The following is a 16,789-nucleotide window of genomic DNA, read 5'->3' as shown; positions in this document are numbered from 1 at the left end:
GACATTTATGTATGTATTTGTAGGTATAATGCTGGGCAGAATGGGTACCAGTGGAGTTCCCTTGGTCAGTTTTTGCCAGTGTTTAAACGAATCAGTCATGAAGATAGTGGCTGTGACTGTATGGTAAGTAAATGTCAGGAGAAATAAATATTAACAAGTAAAAGTATGTAATCAGCAGTGAAATCAGCTTACATAAACTGGGTTGATGAGTAATCTAAATAACATGCATGCGTTCTCCTTTTAAAAATACATTTGTAAACATTGGCTTGCAGGATGTTTTCAGGCAGAAATTAAATTCCACATGAATATTGTCTGGATATTTCTTGTACCCCACTGCATGAGATTGCAATAGGTTGCAGTTCTATCTACACTAAGAGGAACACTCTCTCCATCCAAGAAAGAAATATAAATTAGGGTTCCTTAGCGTAGTCTTTCAAAACCATTTCTTCCTAACCAATCTACAAGGGGTGAGTTCCTACCACAAGGACACACAGTATACACCTATAGCACTTCTGTCAAAAGGGAGATTCACCTGCATGGCTGAAGAGGCCAAATTGTGTTGCAAAAGTATTTTGCAGAATAATACCTGTTTTTTTCTTGCAGTAATATCTGTGGTACTTCAAGGATGCATTTATTTATTGCATTTCTATTTCTTATTCCATTTGAGAGCCAGGGTAATGTACATGGATTTCTCTATATTTTTATCCTTATAATAACAACTCTGTAGGGAAGATTGGGGTGAGGGAATAGAGCTGGGTAAAGTCATTCAGCAAGCACTTTGGTCAGATGGAGATTTGAGCCTAGGTTTCTGTAATCCAGCTGCAATTCTTTCACCAAAATGTATTGCACTTTGCCATGTTTCCATTCGTGTGTGTTTTTTTTGCTATCTATTTTTTTATGGATGTATTCTTTGCATAGAATATCTCTTTATTCTTTCTTAGGTATTTTCCATTTGGAATAGTATTTCTTATTGCTGGTAAGATTTTGGAAATGGATGATCCCTCAGCCATTGGGAAGAAACTAGGGTTTTATGCTGTTACTGTACTGTGTGGACTAGTTGTTCATGGACTTGTTATTCTGCCAATGATGTATTTCTTCATCACCAAGAAGAACCCCGTTGTCTTTATCAGAGGCATTCTTCAAGCACTGCTTATTGCCCTGGCCACATCATCCAGGTACATGATGCAATGATTAAAGTCGTGGAGCAATGCTCTCTTAATAAGAAAAAAAGATGTTTCTCTCAAGTCATATTTCAATTCTAGGGATATCATGGTCACACTCATGCAATTTTCTTGTAATATGCCACTGCATTGTTACAATGGGTTGTTTCAATTCCTGATCTAGCCAATAGCCCTACAATTTGTTGGGGGCTACTGATCCTGGCCCAACATTACTTGTTCATAATTAGCAAAGATCAGTTAGGTGCTGCCTGTTGTTGGTGAAAATTTTAAAAAATCCATTATCATAGCAAACTTGGAATACTTTTTTTTCTGGATCTAATCCTTCCAATTTGTGTCCCTTAGACAAGTGGTCCCCAACCTTTCCAGCTTGGCGGACCAGTGGGGTGTGGTGGAGAGGGGATGGTTCTGTGTGAGCAGCAGTTGCGCATACGTGCACACGTGCAACTCCATTTGTGCAAGCGGTGGGCATGCGCACTCACCATTCATGCACATGGAGCTGCCTATCCATGTGCCATTCATGCAAGTGGAGCTGCACGCGTGCTTGCCTGCTGCTTGCATGACCCTGGAACCAGGCCGCAGCCTGGGGGTTGGGGAGACCTGCCTTAGACCTAATCCCAAAGCTCCTAAATTCTAACATTTCCACCCTATGATTCTAAATTCTATTTATACTGTATTATTATATGGTAAAATGTGAGATAAGATATAGCCTGTAATAAAGAATCCAGTTAGCCCAGAAAAATTTGGGAGACAGATGAGTCACTGCAAAATTACTGCAGGAAAGGTAGAAAAATGCTACCAAATACTACATACCCCCAATACTCAGCAATACTCCAAAATCCCATAATTTGCTGTTTGACATTGATCTGCAGGTTAAATACTTTCCAGATAAAATTATTTTGTATCTATTCTTATTTTGGTTTTACACTGCATGAATCAAGCTTATTTTTCAGACTTAGAATTATAGTTGATGCCACCAAGAGACATAATTATTCTGATAGGATCTTCCACTATATAAGTGCTTAATCCTATCACATAGTATTTCAAAAGGACTGACTCAACAAGTCCATTATCTAGTTCCATTTCACTGTGGGTTGCAAATCAATTTAGATGCCTTGATGATATTTTGAGAAAATTGCATTTGGAGAAAGTTGGAGAAAGCCCATCTTTTTGGCACTCTTAAAGCATTAGTATACAAATCCTGATGAGCCAAGGATACCATCATCTACTGAACACAATTTCAGATCTTGTATTGACATCAAGTGAGGGGCCACTTATATTTTGAAAAATGGCTGAGGACTAGAAACCAAAATGTAATCTTTCTTATATGCACATTTATAATTATTCCCATTCCCTCGTATTTTATTTGATAGTTCGGCGGTGGGGTGGGGGTAAGATTCAAAACATGTTATATACTTATATAAATATAATTTTCAGGTATCGGAATAAAGCAATAGAACAAAGCAAAGAGATAGGATCAATGATGGGAAGATAATTCATTAGTGACAAGAAACTCTGGAAAATATAATTAGACATTTCCAACATTCTGATGGGTCATAGCTTGTGAACCTCTTTTCCGTACATAATATAATTCATTTGCAATAGTGGCGAATATCTGTGGTTTGGGTGTAGGATGAGGGAGAAGGTTCGGTCTCCGAGCTTCCAAACATTTCATTACCAAGCTAGGTAACAGCTTCAGCTGAGTTTAGTGGCGATATAGCCACCAGCTACGGTATATATTGTGGCTTTACCCTCACCTGAAGCCCTTATGAGCAGAGAACCACTGACACAAACATCCCCTAAACTCCACTGAAGATGTTACCTAGTCTGGTAACAAAACGTTTGGAAACCAACCCACAAGCTCGGGCAACGAACCTTTGCCCTCATAATATAATTCCTTTTTTTTCATAGCTTTATTATTATCAGCTAAGATCCTGAATGAACCAGGACATTTATGTATTAGTTTTTGCCCAATAACACATCAGGCACATCAGTGCAAATAACTTAATTTTGCCTTAAATTTGCTTGGGTAAGCAATTTTCTAAACTACATTATTCTGCTAACTTAAGTCTAAACCAGGGGTCTCCAACCTTGGCAACTTTGAGACTTGTGGACTTCAATTCCCAGAACTCCTCAGCCAGCAAAGCTGAGGGTTAGGGTTAGGGAGTTGAAGTCCAGAAGTCTTGAAGTTGCCAAGGTTGAGGACCTCTGGTCTAAACTGTCCCCCCTTTCCCCCCCCTTTCCCCCCCCTTTTTTCTTTTTGCAGTTCAGCCACTTTGCCTATAACTTTCAAGTGCTTATTAGAGAATAATCATGTGGACCGGAGGGTTGCTAGGTTTGTGCTCCCAGTAGGGGCTACAATCAACATGGACGGAACAGCTCTATATGAAGCAGTTGCAGCTATTTTCATTGCCCAAGTAAACAACTATGAACTGGATTTTGGACAGATCATCACCATAAGGTAAAATGGGAGGGGGCAGGGTCTCTGATTCATAGGCTTCTGCAGGAAAAACAATATTCTGGACTTGGGTGTCTGATGGCAGCATCCAGCACAGTAGATAATAAGGTAAAGTTGTATGAAATGATTTTCAGTACTAATAAAATGTATAATACATATTAACAGTGCAGATGAAAAATCTTATACATCGTAGTCTTATGCTTGCTGATGAAAAATATGTTAGCAGTTCCTCTAGAAAGGAAATGGCCAGTCACCAAATGCATTGAGTGCACTTTACCTGCTATGGAGATGTGCGTGCTTTGGTGGTTACTAGGCATTTCTCTCCCTGACCATGTCAGCAATGACACAGTTTGGAAGCAAATGGGCATCATGCCAACATCAGAGAAAATGCAGGAAAAACATTTACAGTGGTACAGCCATGTTCCACAAGCAACACCCCATGCTGTCGCCTTCATCACTTCTCCATTTTAATGTAGACGGCAAGCGTCCACATGGAAGGCTGAAACAAAGATGGCAAGACAATACATGCAGACCTGAAAAATGCCCGGTTGGACACAGATGCTGTGTTTGGTCCTGCAAGATAGAATTTGTTCACCAAAAATCAGACCCTGGTGGAAATACTCTACGATGATGATGATAGTGTGCAGTTCCTTAAGAAAGTAAATCCCTTCACTTCCATTCCACCTCACACAAAAAAGAAATAATGAAAATCTCTAACACTCATCCATTCACAAGGCGGTTATCCAAAATACGTACTTGATGTGATGTCTGCACTCTAGGGAATTAGACAGAGCTCTCTAGTTGCATTTGAAAGCAGAATCAGAAGAGTGGTGCACTCTTTTCTGGCTGTGTGTAAAACAAATGTGAATCCCCTTTTCCTTAATCTGTAAACAGAAGTCTACAATAGTTGAATTATTACTTCAGGCAACTGTTCCTCCCAGTGGAAGACGTTTTGTCTTGAATCTCTGCTGCATTTCCCCATCACAAATGGGAAGGCTGTTTTTATTGATCATTTGCATACAATAGGAACCCGATTCTCCAAAACTGATTCTGGAACTTTACAAGAACTGCATATAAATGATTCTTTTCTTTTAAGTGGCACTCTTTCATGTGAATAAAACATGCCTCTCCAGCTGAAGGAAAAGTTGTCAGCAAGACTGATAAGGAATTTCCTGTAAATACATTTTTGGAAGAGTTGTTCTCTCAACAGATGTCAGAGAAATTAAAGCCTCCCAGTACTGCAATTTCACTGCTTTTTAAAGATCTGTAGTTTTATTGTGGAAAACATATCCGCAGCTTCTCTTCAATTGTTTAAATATTAGTGGATTAGTATGCAAAGATGGTACTAGTTTATTGAGTGTCTATTTATTTTACCAAAGGATTTTAAGAATGCCACCTTATTCATTCCGTTGGATTTCTATCCAGATATATTGTAACATATAATTCAATCCCTTTTTCTTTTGTGCTGCATCTGTTCCTTCTGAATATCTTCTGTGTTTCAATTATTATACTCCAACTCTGAAAATCAACCCACCAAATCTCAGTTCAAACTTGGAATCTTATTTGTTTTTCTATAATGGGACCTCAAACTCATTTTGTTTATTTTTCATTCTCTAAGTATTAATATATAAACAAGGGAGGACGTGAACTTTACAAATCAAATTTCTTCCTGAGTTTTTATTGTACAATTTAAGAAGTGCCAAAGTAATTAAAGAAGGAAACTCTGTACATGTTACACAACATATTCTTTCTTTTCTTATTACTTAGCATTTACCAGCATTGAATCCTTGTATCATGACCAATTTTTTGAGCCAATGACGCCTGCCGTTGTATTAGGCTCTGGACATTTCAGAAGCTTCAGAGGTTGAACTGAGCAACTAAGGAATGTAGAATTTAAACAATCTTTTTTTCTTTTTTTCTTTTCTAAATATTCTTTTAGCTTTCTTTGTTTTTGTAAATACTAAAAAAAGAGAGGGGGAAGAGCAGATCCATCTGGAGAATATTTACTAGCAATATTATACTGCTTAGCATAAAACATTAAGCAGTTGTGATATGTACAGACTTGTCAGGTTTCCATAAAGCTTTTATCCGTGGGCTGTTAGGCTTTTAAATGGGACATAATCTCTGTGAATTTATGCAGAATTGACTTGGGAGGCTGGTGTGTGGTGTAGTTGGTTCACATGGTGTGGTAGGATGGAGGGTTTGTTGTCACTGTGTGTTGGGGGGAGAGAGCACGGGGGGAGGCTCAGCTAATCTCAATGTACACATGTTGTACTTTGACAATAAAGGTTTATTATTATTATTATCAGATCAAAACAAAACAAAACTCTTTCGCAAAATGTCTAAGTATGCGACTGCATTGTTGCTGGATCAGACATACTGTTACTTTATCCCAATCCAGCCTATTCAGCTTTATATTAATCTGTGCTTATGTAGCTATGATTTCAATTCTGCCCCATGTTGGGATTTACTGCTGGGAGCATGGAAATTCCTGCTATTAGATCAAGTGTGATGATTGCCTTGTTCTTTACTGAAGAAGACTTGAACTACTTACAATGCACAGGTCAAATAGTTGAATACTGTACAGGCTAACAGCTTTGGTAAGTCACAATATATACCGTAGCTGGTGGCTATATCACCTTGATCACACAGAAGTTACTCGGGTATGACAAGAATTTAGTGAGAGATCAAGATTCAATTCTATCTCTGCAACAGACTTCAAAATAATAATTTCATTCATTCCAATAATTGAATTATTTCATATACAATATCTTTAAAGCCTGTTCGATTTCAGAGATTTAAGAGAATTGTAATCATACTGAATAAGGGACGCGGTGGCTCAGTGGGTTAGGACGCTGAGCTTGTCGATCAGAAGGTCGGCAGTTTGGCGGGTCGAATCCTGAGTGCCGCGTAACAGAGTGAGCGCCTGTTACTCGTCCCAGCTTCTGCCCACCTAGCAGTTCGAAAGCACGTAAAAATGCAAGTAGAAAAATAGGGACCACTACGGTGGGAAGGTAACAGCGTTCCGTGCGCCTTTGGCGTCTAGTCATGCTGGCCACATGACCACGGAGACGTCCTCGGACAAACGCTGGCTCTTCGGCTATGAAACAGAGATGAGCACCGGCCCCTAGAGTCGGAAACGACTAGCACGCATGTGCGGGGGAACCTTTACCTTTACCTAATCATACTGAAGCCTGCAATCCAATCCAATGTTAAGTAACTAAAGCCCATTTATTTTAGTGGATTTAGGACCGCTTAATTCTGCTGGATTATGGTTCATGAATATGGTTATTTCTCCTGCCATCTACAGAGACCTATTTTTTGAACTGCTTGCCACCTCTAGGAGACAAATACCACCCCGGGCAATTGCATCCTGATGATTTGACCAATTCCATAAATTTTCAGCAAACTGACAAAAAGTTGAATTTAGGCAGTCAAAGTATTGTTTGGATTCACTTAAAATGGATAAATAGCAGCCAGTGTGGAGAATCTTGGGATGGGAAATATATGTGGATGTATAACACCACTCCATTCTTATGATGATCTGAAGAACAAGAGATAAAATAATGGTTACTATAAAATTGTAATCCCTTGATTCTATTGGAGGTGGTTTTCCTCTGTGATGCTGCATTTGGGAAATGTTCCTGCTGATGCAGAGAAAAATTCTCTCAAAAGACAAGTACTAGTCTAAGAAAGAAAGATGGTGGCAGAATAGAAAACTTCTCTGCAGCTTCATGGTCCCCAAATCCCTCAGTCTATTTTACAAATCACGCATATAAACTAGTGTGATAAAATTAAGCACACATTTACTTTATCCTAATATTATGGCGGGTGGCAGATGCCTTTTAATTTCTGCCTGTGAAATGTCAATCTTGTTGCTTTTCCTTGATTTTATTTCCCATGATCCCAAACAATGAAATAACATCCAAGGCCCAACTCTACTAGTGAGACTCTGGCTTCATGCAATAGCTGGACTTACTCACATTGGGCAGTCCTGTGTTTTATTTACTTTGTTCAGGGATATTCTATGCAACTGAATTCAGGGTAAAACGTATTTGATTCTTACGCCAAGTATATTAGTTCGTATTAATGATCAAGTTATCCAGATTTGGATGCTCTTCTGTGTTACATCATTATGATCTTTCTGCTTGTTTTTAAAAGCATTACGGCAACAGCTGCCAGCATAGGAGCTGCTGGAATCCCACAGGCTGGCCTTGTGACCATGGTCATTGTTTTGACATCAGTGGGGCTGCCTACAGATGACATCACTCTAATAATTGCAGTTGATTGGGCTCTGTAAGTAGTGCAAAGTTTTTCTTTTCTTTGCATTGTTCTAATTAGATGTATGAGGATTGAGTGGGTTCGGTTTAAAGGGAGCCACCACTCACTTTGATGTAGATACTGTTATGTACTGGGCTCTTAAAGAATACCATGTGGGTTGCTGGAGCAGCTAACGGCTCTCCAGCAACCCAGACTACATGTCTCCTGTGCTGCAATTGGCTATCTCCAGGCAGCAATGGTTGATTCAAACCTATTGGCTGCAGCCTAGGGGCTAGACTATATATTGCGGCTGGTTGCAGCCCTTTGCCCAGTACAGTTTCTGCATGAAATAAACTATGAGTTACCTTGTACTCAGCTTCGCGTCGTCATTCCTGCGCCAAAGAACCTGCTATTTAACAGTGGCAACAAAGGTGGGATCCTGCTTCACTGATTAAGAGTTGAAGTCTACGAGGGAAAGGCAGCGCACACCGGAGAGAAGAGGCATTTCCCCCCCTCAAGGTCGGCTAGCAAGCTACGCTAGCGACCTCGTGCTCAGTGGACTCATTCCCTGAGCCTGGAAGCAGGATTCGGAAGAATGCAGGAACCAGCAAAAGAATGCAAAAGGCTGGGAAATTGAGAGAATTCGACATGAAACACCCAGAGGAATGGCCATCATATCTATCACAAGTAGAAAACTACCTCAGGGCCAATCAGATTGCGGAAGAATGACTGAAGGCCGCAACATTACTCTGCGTGTGTAGCCCAGCAACCTTTGATTAGGCCGAGAACCTTTTTGCGCTGACACTCATCAAAGCAGTCTCCTACGCAGACCTCAAAAAGAAGCTAACCGGACATTTCCAGCCAAAGATGTCTGAAATGGCTTGGCGGTTCAAGTTCAACCAAAGAGTGCAGCAACTGAGTGATCAGCTTCCGAGTTCATAGTGGCCCTGAGTCAGGCCGCACACCTTTGCAAATTCTCAAATTTAGAAGAGCGACTACGAGACCGGCTCGTCTGCAGCCTATGAGACAGAACGCTTCAGCAGAGACTCTTTGCTAGGCCAAATTTAATGTTTTCTGAAGCACAAGACGAGGTGATGGCCAACGAAGCTGCCGGGGGCGCAGTTCAAACAGTGCAGCCCGCCAAATGGACAAAGTTTGAAGAAACGGTCCACCGTGAGGACGCCAAACGCAGCGAAGAATCTTCCGAGGAAGAAGAACCTGAAATCAACCAACTCCAAAAGCAACCCAACGTGCAAAACCGCAACAGCCAGCAGCGAGAGGACAGTTATAAGGCAGTTCTCTTACCGAGATGTAAGGGGTGTGGCGGCAACCATTTTTGCACCAACTGCAGATTTCAATCAGCCACATGCAGAGCTTGTGGAAGGACAGGCCACATAGCAGTGGCCTGCAGAGCCTGCCAGAGAGATCGGCCACCCAAACATCAGTCGGAAGAACTGACTAGGAGAGGTACTGGGGCCCAGGGTCCAGTTAGTGTGGGTTTTTTCAGAAGCCGTAGAAGTGTATACCGCACTGGGGCTCGACACCCCCTCAAGCCCAAACTTAAGCTCATGGTAGAGCTAAAAGGAGTTCCATGTAAGATGGAATTGGACTCTGGCTCTGCAGTTTCAATTATTTCTCAAGACACTTTTAACTTCGTGTGTAGGCACAGTAACAATTGGGCCAAACTAAGACCCTCAGATATAATCCTAACGGATTTTCAAAATGCTAACGTTAAAGTTATGGGAGAAGCCACTTATGGTCACCCAATTCACTCATAATGACTCTTGGTCCAAGGTACTTTATCAATCCAAAGTACTTTGTTCCAAAATATTTTAAGCTTATCAAGGTGCACTTATGTATATTTAAAATGGCAATTTGGGGGCTGAGGTCAGAGAACAAGTGTCTTCCCCATAATCAGTGATGAAATTGAAGTTGAAAAGAGTTTGTATATTTTGGACCATTTTAATTGAGGAGTATCCTAAAGGAAATCAATCCTGACTGTTCTTTGGAAGGACAGATACTGAAGCTGAAGCTCAAATACTTTGGCACCAAATGAGAAAACAGAGTCATTGGCAAAACTGTGACTGAATCTGGATATTCTGCTTGGGATACCATGGAGCCTCTTCCCAGAAGGTAACAAGGAAAACAGGTTGTGAAGAGGATGTGTAGCATCCCAGACGATCGTGCGGACCCTGCTCAGGCAGCGCTTATGTGCTATTTTAGCAAAGCATTCATGGGAACGAAGGGCACAAAATGTGAAAATAAACAGACTCATATGTTTATCTGCACCTACATGAGTGGCAAATAAAAATCTTTTGGTTTCAATTCAGTTTTATGCTAAAGAAGCCAAACTCTGAACACTGCTGATTTTGGACCATGCTACTCTTTTCTAAGCCAAACATCTGGATGTTCTGAATTTTAATTTTATGACCCACATCAATATAATAACCATTGTGATTGACTTCTCAGATGGGCTCATTGTACTGGGGAAAAAAAATAAAGAAATCATATGATGCATTTCAGATTTAATGTACCTCTGCCAAATGAACTTGAATCCATGACTAAAAGTAACTCCAGCTAATACACCGGCCTTTTTCTCTAAGTTTAAATTCCTTAAATCAATTTCTTTCTTTCTTTTTCTTTTTCTTTATTTTTATACCGCCCTTCTCCCGAAGGACTCAGGGCGGTGAACAGGGCAATAAATACTAAAATACAAAGATACAAAAATTAAGAAAAGATTAAACAAAGTGCCCAATACCTTACAACAATAAGTTAAAATACGTTAAAACAATAATAAAACCCAAACCCATCAGGCCAGGCCGGCTTGTTCAAACAAGTAGGTCTTTAGATCCCGTCGGAAGTAGCGAAGGTTGGGCGCCATCCGGAGCTCAACCGGTAAACGGTTCCACAAATCCGGCGCACCCACAGAGAAGGACCTCCCCCTGAGGGCCACCAGACGACATTCTCTGACCGGTGGCACCCTGAGGAGGCCCTCTCTGTGGGAGCGCACTGGGCGGAGGGAAGTTGATGCCGGCAGCAAGTGCTCCCTAAGGTACTCCGGACCCATGCCATGTAGGGCTTTAAAGGTCATTACCAGCACCTTGAATCTCACCCGGAAGACAACTGGAAGCCAATGCAGCTCACGGAGCAAAGGTGTAACATGGGAGTATCGGGAGACTCCCAACACAACTCTCGCGGCTGCATTCTGCACCAGTTGGAGCCTCCGAGTGGTCCTCAAGGGCAGCCCCATGTAGAGAGCGTTGCAGTAGTCTAAACGAGAGGTCACGAGCGCATGAGTGACCGTACGCAAGGCATCCTGGTCTAGATAGGGCCGCAACTGGCGCACCAGGCGAACCTGGGCGAAGGCCCCCCTAGTCACAGTTACTATATGATCTTCTAAAGAAAGCTGTGAATCTAGGAGGACTCCCAATTTGCGAGCCCTATCTACGGGGGGTAATAGCTCACCCCCCATAGAAAGAGATGGAATATTCTGAATATCCCGAGATGCCGGTACGCACAGCCACTCAGTCTTGTCAGGGTTGAGTCGAAGTCTGTTCCTCCCCATCCAGACCCGAACCGCCTCCAGGCAACGGGACATCACGTCGAGGGCATCACTGGGGTGGTTTGGGGTTGAAATAAAAAGCTGGGTATCATCAGTATGCTGATGATACCCACCTCCAAAACCACAAATGATCTCACCCAGCGGTTTCATGTAGATGTTGAACAGGAGAGGTGAGAGGACCGACCCGAGGAACTCCACAAACGAGAGGCCTCGAGGTCGACCTCTGCCCCCTGCCAACACCGATAGGAGGAGAACCACTGAAGAACCGTGCCTCCCACTCCCAATCCCCTGAGATGCCGCAGCAGGATACGATGGTCGATGGTATTGAAAGCCGCTGAGAGGTCTAATAGGACTAGGACAGAGTAATATCCCCTGTCCCGAGCCCTCCAGAGATCATTAACCAGAGCGACCAATGCCGTCTCCGTGCTGTACCCGGGCCTGAAACCCGATTGGTATGGGTCTAGATAATCCGCTTCATCCAGAACCAGGGGGAGCTGATGCGCCACCACGCTCTCAACAACCTTCGCAAGAAAGCGAAGGTTGGAGACCGGACGTAAGTTGTTTAACACAGCTGGGTCCAAGGCAGGCTTCTTGAGGAGAGGTCTCACCACCGCCTCCTTCAAGACGGCGGGGAAACTACCCTCACTCAGAGATGCAGATATAACCGCCTGGAACCAGCCTCGTGTCCCCTCCCGAGCCGCGTAAGCCAGCCAGGAAGGGCACGGGTCCAATAAGCACGTGGTGGAGCTCAGCCTCCCCATAATCCTGTCCACTTCCTCTGGAGTCACAGGATCGAACTCCTCCCAGATAACATTGACAAGACCACCCATGTCCTGATCGTCAGACTCTGCCCAGTCGGAGTCCAAACCGGTCCGAATCCGAGCGATTTTGTCCGACAGATGTTGGCTAAACTCCTCGGCACGACCCTGCAAGGGTTCCTCTCTCACCTCCTGATTAAGGAGGGAGCAGGTTACCCTAAACAGGGCGGCCGGGCGATTATCTGCGGACGCAATGAGGGTAGCGAAGTGATTAGACCTCGCCACCCTTATCGCCGCGAGATAAGACCTAATACAGGTTCTTAGTCGCAATCGGTCAGATTCAGACTGGCTGGATCTCCTACAGCTCTCTAGGCCCCGTCTCCGATGCTTCATCTCCTGGAGCTCCGCAGAAAACCATGGGGTCCGCTGGGATCTGCACCGGGTCAGGGGCCGCAAGGGTACAACTCGGTCAAGTGCCTCCGTGGCTGCCTTTTCCCAGGCTTCCACTAAGGCATCCGCCGAGCTGTGAGCAAAGGAGGCAGGTGGGGACCCCAGTGCTGTCTGGAACCTCTCAGGGTCCATTAAGCGCCTGGGGCGGAACCATCTAGTTGGTTCAACACGCCCACGGCGGGGAGTGGCAAAACGGAAGACCAGTCACAGGAGATGATGATCGGGGCATAACAGTTGGGAAACCCCCACCAAGATCATCTAACCACCGTCCAGACAGAAAAACCAAATCAAGGGTGTGGCCCCCTACATGAGTCGGTCCATGAATTACTTGCGTCAGGTCCATGGCCGTCATGGAAGCCATGAACTCCCGAGCTAACTCAGATGATCCTCCCAGGGATGGTAGATTGAAGTCACCCAAAACCATAAGTTTGGGGAACTCAATCACCAGCCCCGAGTGGATATCGAGAAGCTTAGGCAGGGCTGCTGCTGCGCGACTAGGCGAAAGGTACACCAGCAGCAAGCCCAACTGCGCCCTAGGACCACATCTCAGGAGGAGAGACTCACACCCGACTATCTGGTGTAAAGCTGTACTTGGCAAAACTTTTTTTTCAGCATTGGTATGTGAAAATCACAAGTCAGAATAAAATTAATTTTTTCTTACAGTTTTATAACGAACTGTCTGCATTTATTTTAAAAAGTTATCAAGAGCTGACATAAGAGCAAGTGCGGACACTGGAGAGAGATTAATCTAAAATGCAGTATCAGACATTCTGTTCTTTATTTGTCTTCTGACAATTTATCCCTCAGTTTTCCTACATTCTTCTATATATCCCTCAGCTATAAATGTCCAGATCTTATTGTTTTTCCAGTTGAAATCCAAATGTTTTCTAGTTTCCATTTGAACTGGCTTAACATCTCACTTGCTTGTGTCTTTAGCTTATTTTCTTTTCTTTTCTTTTTTTAAAAAAATATCCTATGTGGTCTAGTCTACCTCTTTCTGTTTTCTTCTAAAAGCATACTCCAATTTTATTTAACACTTGGTTTAAAATTGTTTGCTTCTTTATTCTTAAAATATTTATAATTTCTTTCTTTTCTTTCTTTCTTTCTTTCTTTCTTTCTTTCTTTCTTTCTTTCTTTCTTTCTTTCTTTCTTTCTTTCTTTCTTTCTTTCTTTCTTTCTTTCTTTCTTTCTCTTTAAAATTGTTGCACCAGACACTCTACTTTATAATTAATTCCAGATCAATTATCTTGGGGATTCCTGGTGCCAATTATTTGACAATACTGGGAACTAGAAGCACAATGCTGGTTGGATCTGAGGATTCTGTTTAGGAAAATGTAGCTATTTATCACACAAAAAATTTGCTTAATTATTTTTTGTTTTGAATTATACCTAGGAAAGCAAACAGAGGGCAATATAACATCCATGAAAGTTTTTCTTTCTCCAGTTGTTGTTTTGCTTAGTTTTGTAAAAATGGAAAAATCAAATGGGAGATTTATGAAACAGATTAGGAAAATGTTCATGGAGTGTTTTTGATTTCTTGTTAGCATCATGCTTTTATACTATAAAATTAATCCATGGAATTTCAGTATTGGAGAAATTTGATTTGATGTAGAGTGATGGTCTACACATTTAAATTAATTGGATACTTTTATTCCTATACTGTGCTATATTATCGGTTGAGTAAAATAACATCAACTTGTATGCAGGTACTGTTACTTTCTGTACAAATAACTGTGTAGGCTGATGAACATTTACACAACAAGGAAAAGGAAATGTTGTTTTAATGCCTTCATTTTGTTTGACAGAGACAGATTTCGGACAATGATCAATGTCCTGGGTGATGCTCTTGCTGCTGGAATAATGGCACATATTTGCAGAAAAGAATTCACCACAGACAGATCTGAGGTAGGAGAAGACTGATGTGATACTTTGAGGACTCACTTTACCAAACAAAAATAATTAGGTCTCTCTTATGATTTTGTTGGAACAATGTGGCTCATTTGGTTAGGATGATGGTTTGGAGGTTAGCAAGCCCGCATTTGAGATCTCAGTGCTGTCGTAAGGTGGAGTGAGTTCCTGTCCTTTGCTCCAGCTCCTGCCGAGCACATGAAAGGAGCCCCTAACTGAGCATTCTCCCAACAGTGATGTCATCGGCTAATCCTTGGTGCTTCCAACATGAGTGCCTGCTAAAATGAAATATAAGTATAGAAAAGTGTTCTAGAATAATGAAGAGTATTTATAGCAGGGGTGTCAAACTCAATTTCATTGAGGGCCGCATCAGCATTGCGGTTGCCCTCAAGGGGCCGGGTGGGTATGGCCAGGGTGGGCGTGGTCTACTGGGCGGGCGTGGCTAGAGTGCGTATGGTCTACTGGGTGGGCATGGCCAGCTCTACATCGTTCGTATCAAGGGTGCCTATGGGGGCCTGGGCAGGAGTGGGACAGATCTGAGGGTCTCTGGCAGGAGGAGGGTCTCTGGGCCGGGCCAAGGCAGTGGGGGCCGTTCCCTCACTGTTTCCAGGATGGCTTTGCAGGCCACATGAAACCACTTTGCGGGCCGGATCTGGCCCCCGGGCCTTGTGTTTGACATGTCTGATTTATAGTATGAACCCCTTGTTCTATTCATAGGTGCCTTTGATTGGAGAAACAAAACCCACTAGTATCCACAAAATTATTGCTTATCAGAAGAATGGCTGTGTGAAGAATAAAATGCGTGGACCTGAACCTGTCAAAACAACACTGCGTCACTTACCTATTCAAGTGGAACAAGAAGAGAATGACTCAGAACGTTACACAGAGAAATCCAACAATAAAGACCACTGTACTATTGAAATTAATGAATTGGAAACAAATGTGTAATGGACAGTTACTCCTAAAAAGTATCTGAAAACAAAAGAATATCCTGTAAAATGAAGTTGGGACATGGCCTGCTTCTTCAATGGCAAGCCATGCAATGACTGTTATTCCTGAACTGAGGTTATAAGATAGCTGTGGACACCTGTGAAGACAGAATGCTTCATGGAAGATGTGTTCCATTGGTTGGTTGGGTTAGTAGAAAGGAATTAATCACTGGATAAATTTCATATACTTTGGGCAAACAGATATGGCGATGTTTTTAAGAAGAAACTTTCTGATCCATTGAAATGATTTCTACTAAGTCACCCTGGCTCAGTTTTTCCAATCAAAATGAATATACCACAATTTCATTAATGTTCTACCCTTAGTTTAAACATGTATTACTAACTAATGGATTAAGGATAAACTGCGGGTGGTATCAAGTCCTGATTACTGAGCCTGAGTTATGTGAATAAAGCATTGTTATTAATCTGCTGATTTGGATACACTTGTAATCATAAGCAGTGGTTAGTTTAAAATGGAAATGGGTCTCCTTTCCTACAGTTGCATAGATGAAAGTGGAGAGAAGAGTACATGAATTCAGGGGCCTTGAGAGGCCATTAAACTACCGTTTGGTGTTACATGCAACCTGGGTTAAAATGGTTTAACAAATCATTCTTGTTTGCAGCTTCATTCTGCTCTATTCAATGTTCTGAGTGACTACTGTAGTAGCTTTCTGAATGCAGTCTGAAGTAATGGTTTTAATTTATAGCTCCCACTATGGCTTGACACCTCAGTAACTTTGGGATTGCCTCCTTCAACCTATCTATCCCAGAGAAACTGTTAATAATGTTAGTACTGCTCCCCAACACCACTTTGGGAAGGAAAGGGAACTGAGGCCCAGAGGGGTTGTTTCTCTATGATGGCCCCCGTTATATAGAATGGCCTTCGTGAAGACAACATTGGCTCCACCAATAAAAGCCTTCTAGAAGCTACTTAAAATCTAGAAACTAATTAAAACTGGGGGACTTGGGATGAATTGTGATAGCACTGGGGCTGTTACCTAATTCTAAATGTAACTTAAATTTAATTTTAAGTTACTGTGGAAGTTTTAGTGTTGCATTTTACAGTTGTTACGAATCCTCCAAGAGTTTCTTGATGTGGCACTATATAAATTTAAGGAATGAATGAATAGACTAATATGATCTTTATATCTACCACACATGGATTTCAAATAGCCAATTTCTAATAGTAGTATAGATGGACTTTTGACTGTGGTGGTAGCAACTAT

At 42.2% G+C, this 16,789-nt stretch overlaps 1 protein-coding gene across 1 annotated transcript in view; it reads left to right on the top strand.

The window, feature by feature from the left end:
- Positions 1-15,926, top strand: part of SLC1A7 (solute carrier family 1 member 7) — a gene marked incomplete at its 5' end in the record, with an annotated part of 48,922 nt that extends 32,996 nt beyond the window's left edge. The window contains 6 exons of the mRNA XM_081322194.1: positions 24-123; positions 942-1,175; positions 3,445-3,639; positions 7,798-7,932; positions 14,472-14,571; positions 15,292-15,926. Of these exons, the coding sequence (XP_081178320.1) occupies positions 24-123; positions 942-1,175; positions 3,445-3,639; positions 7,798-7,932; positions 14,472-14,571; positions 15,292-15,522 (995 nt within the window). The 3' untranslated portion in view covers positions 15,523-15,926. The remainder of the gene's footprint in view (positions 1-23; positions 124-941; positions 1,176-3,444; positions 3,640-7,797; positions 7,933-14,471; positions 14,572-15,291) is intronic.
- Between the last annotated feature and the right edge of the window lie 863 nt (positions 15,927-16,789).

Source organism: Vipera berus (genome assembly GCF_964194415.1).
Source record: "Vipera berus genome assembly, chromosome: 3".
Lineage (NCBI taxonomy): Eukaryota > Metazoa > Chordata > Lepidosauria > Squamata > Viperidae > Vipera > Vipera berus.
This window is presented reverse-complemented; position numbering and strand designations above follow the sequence as displayed.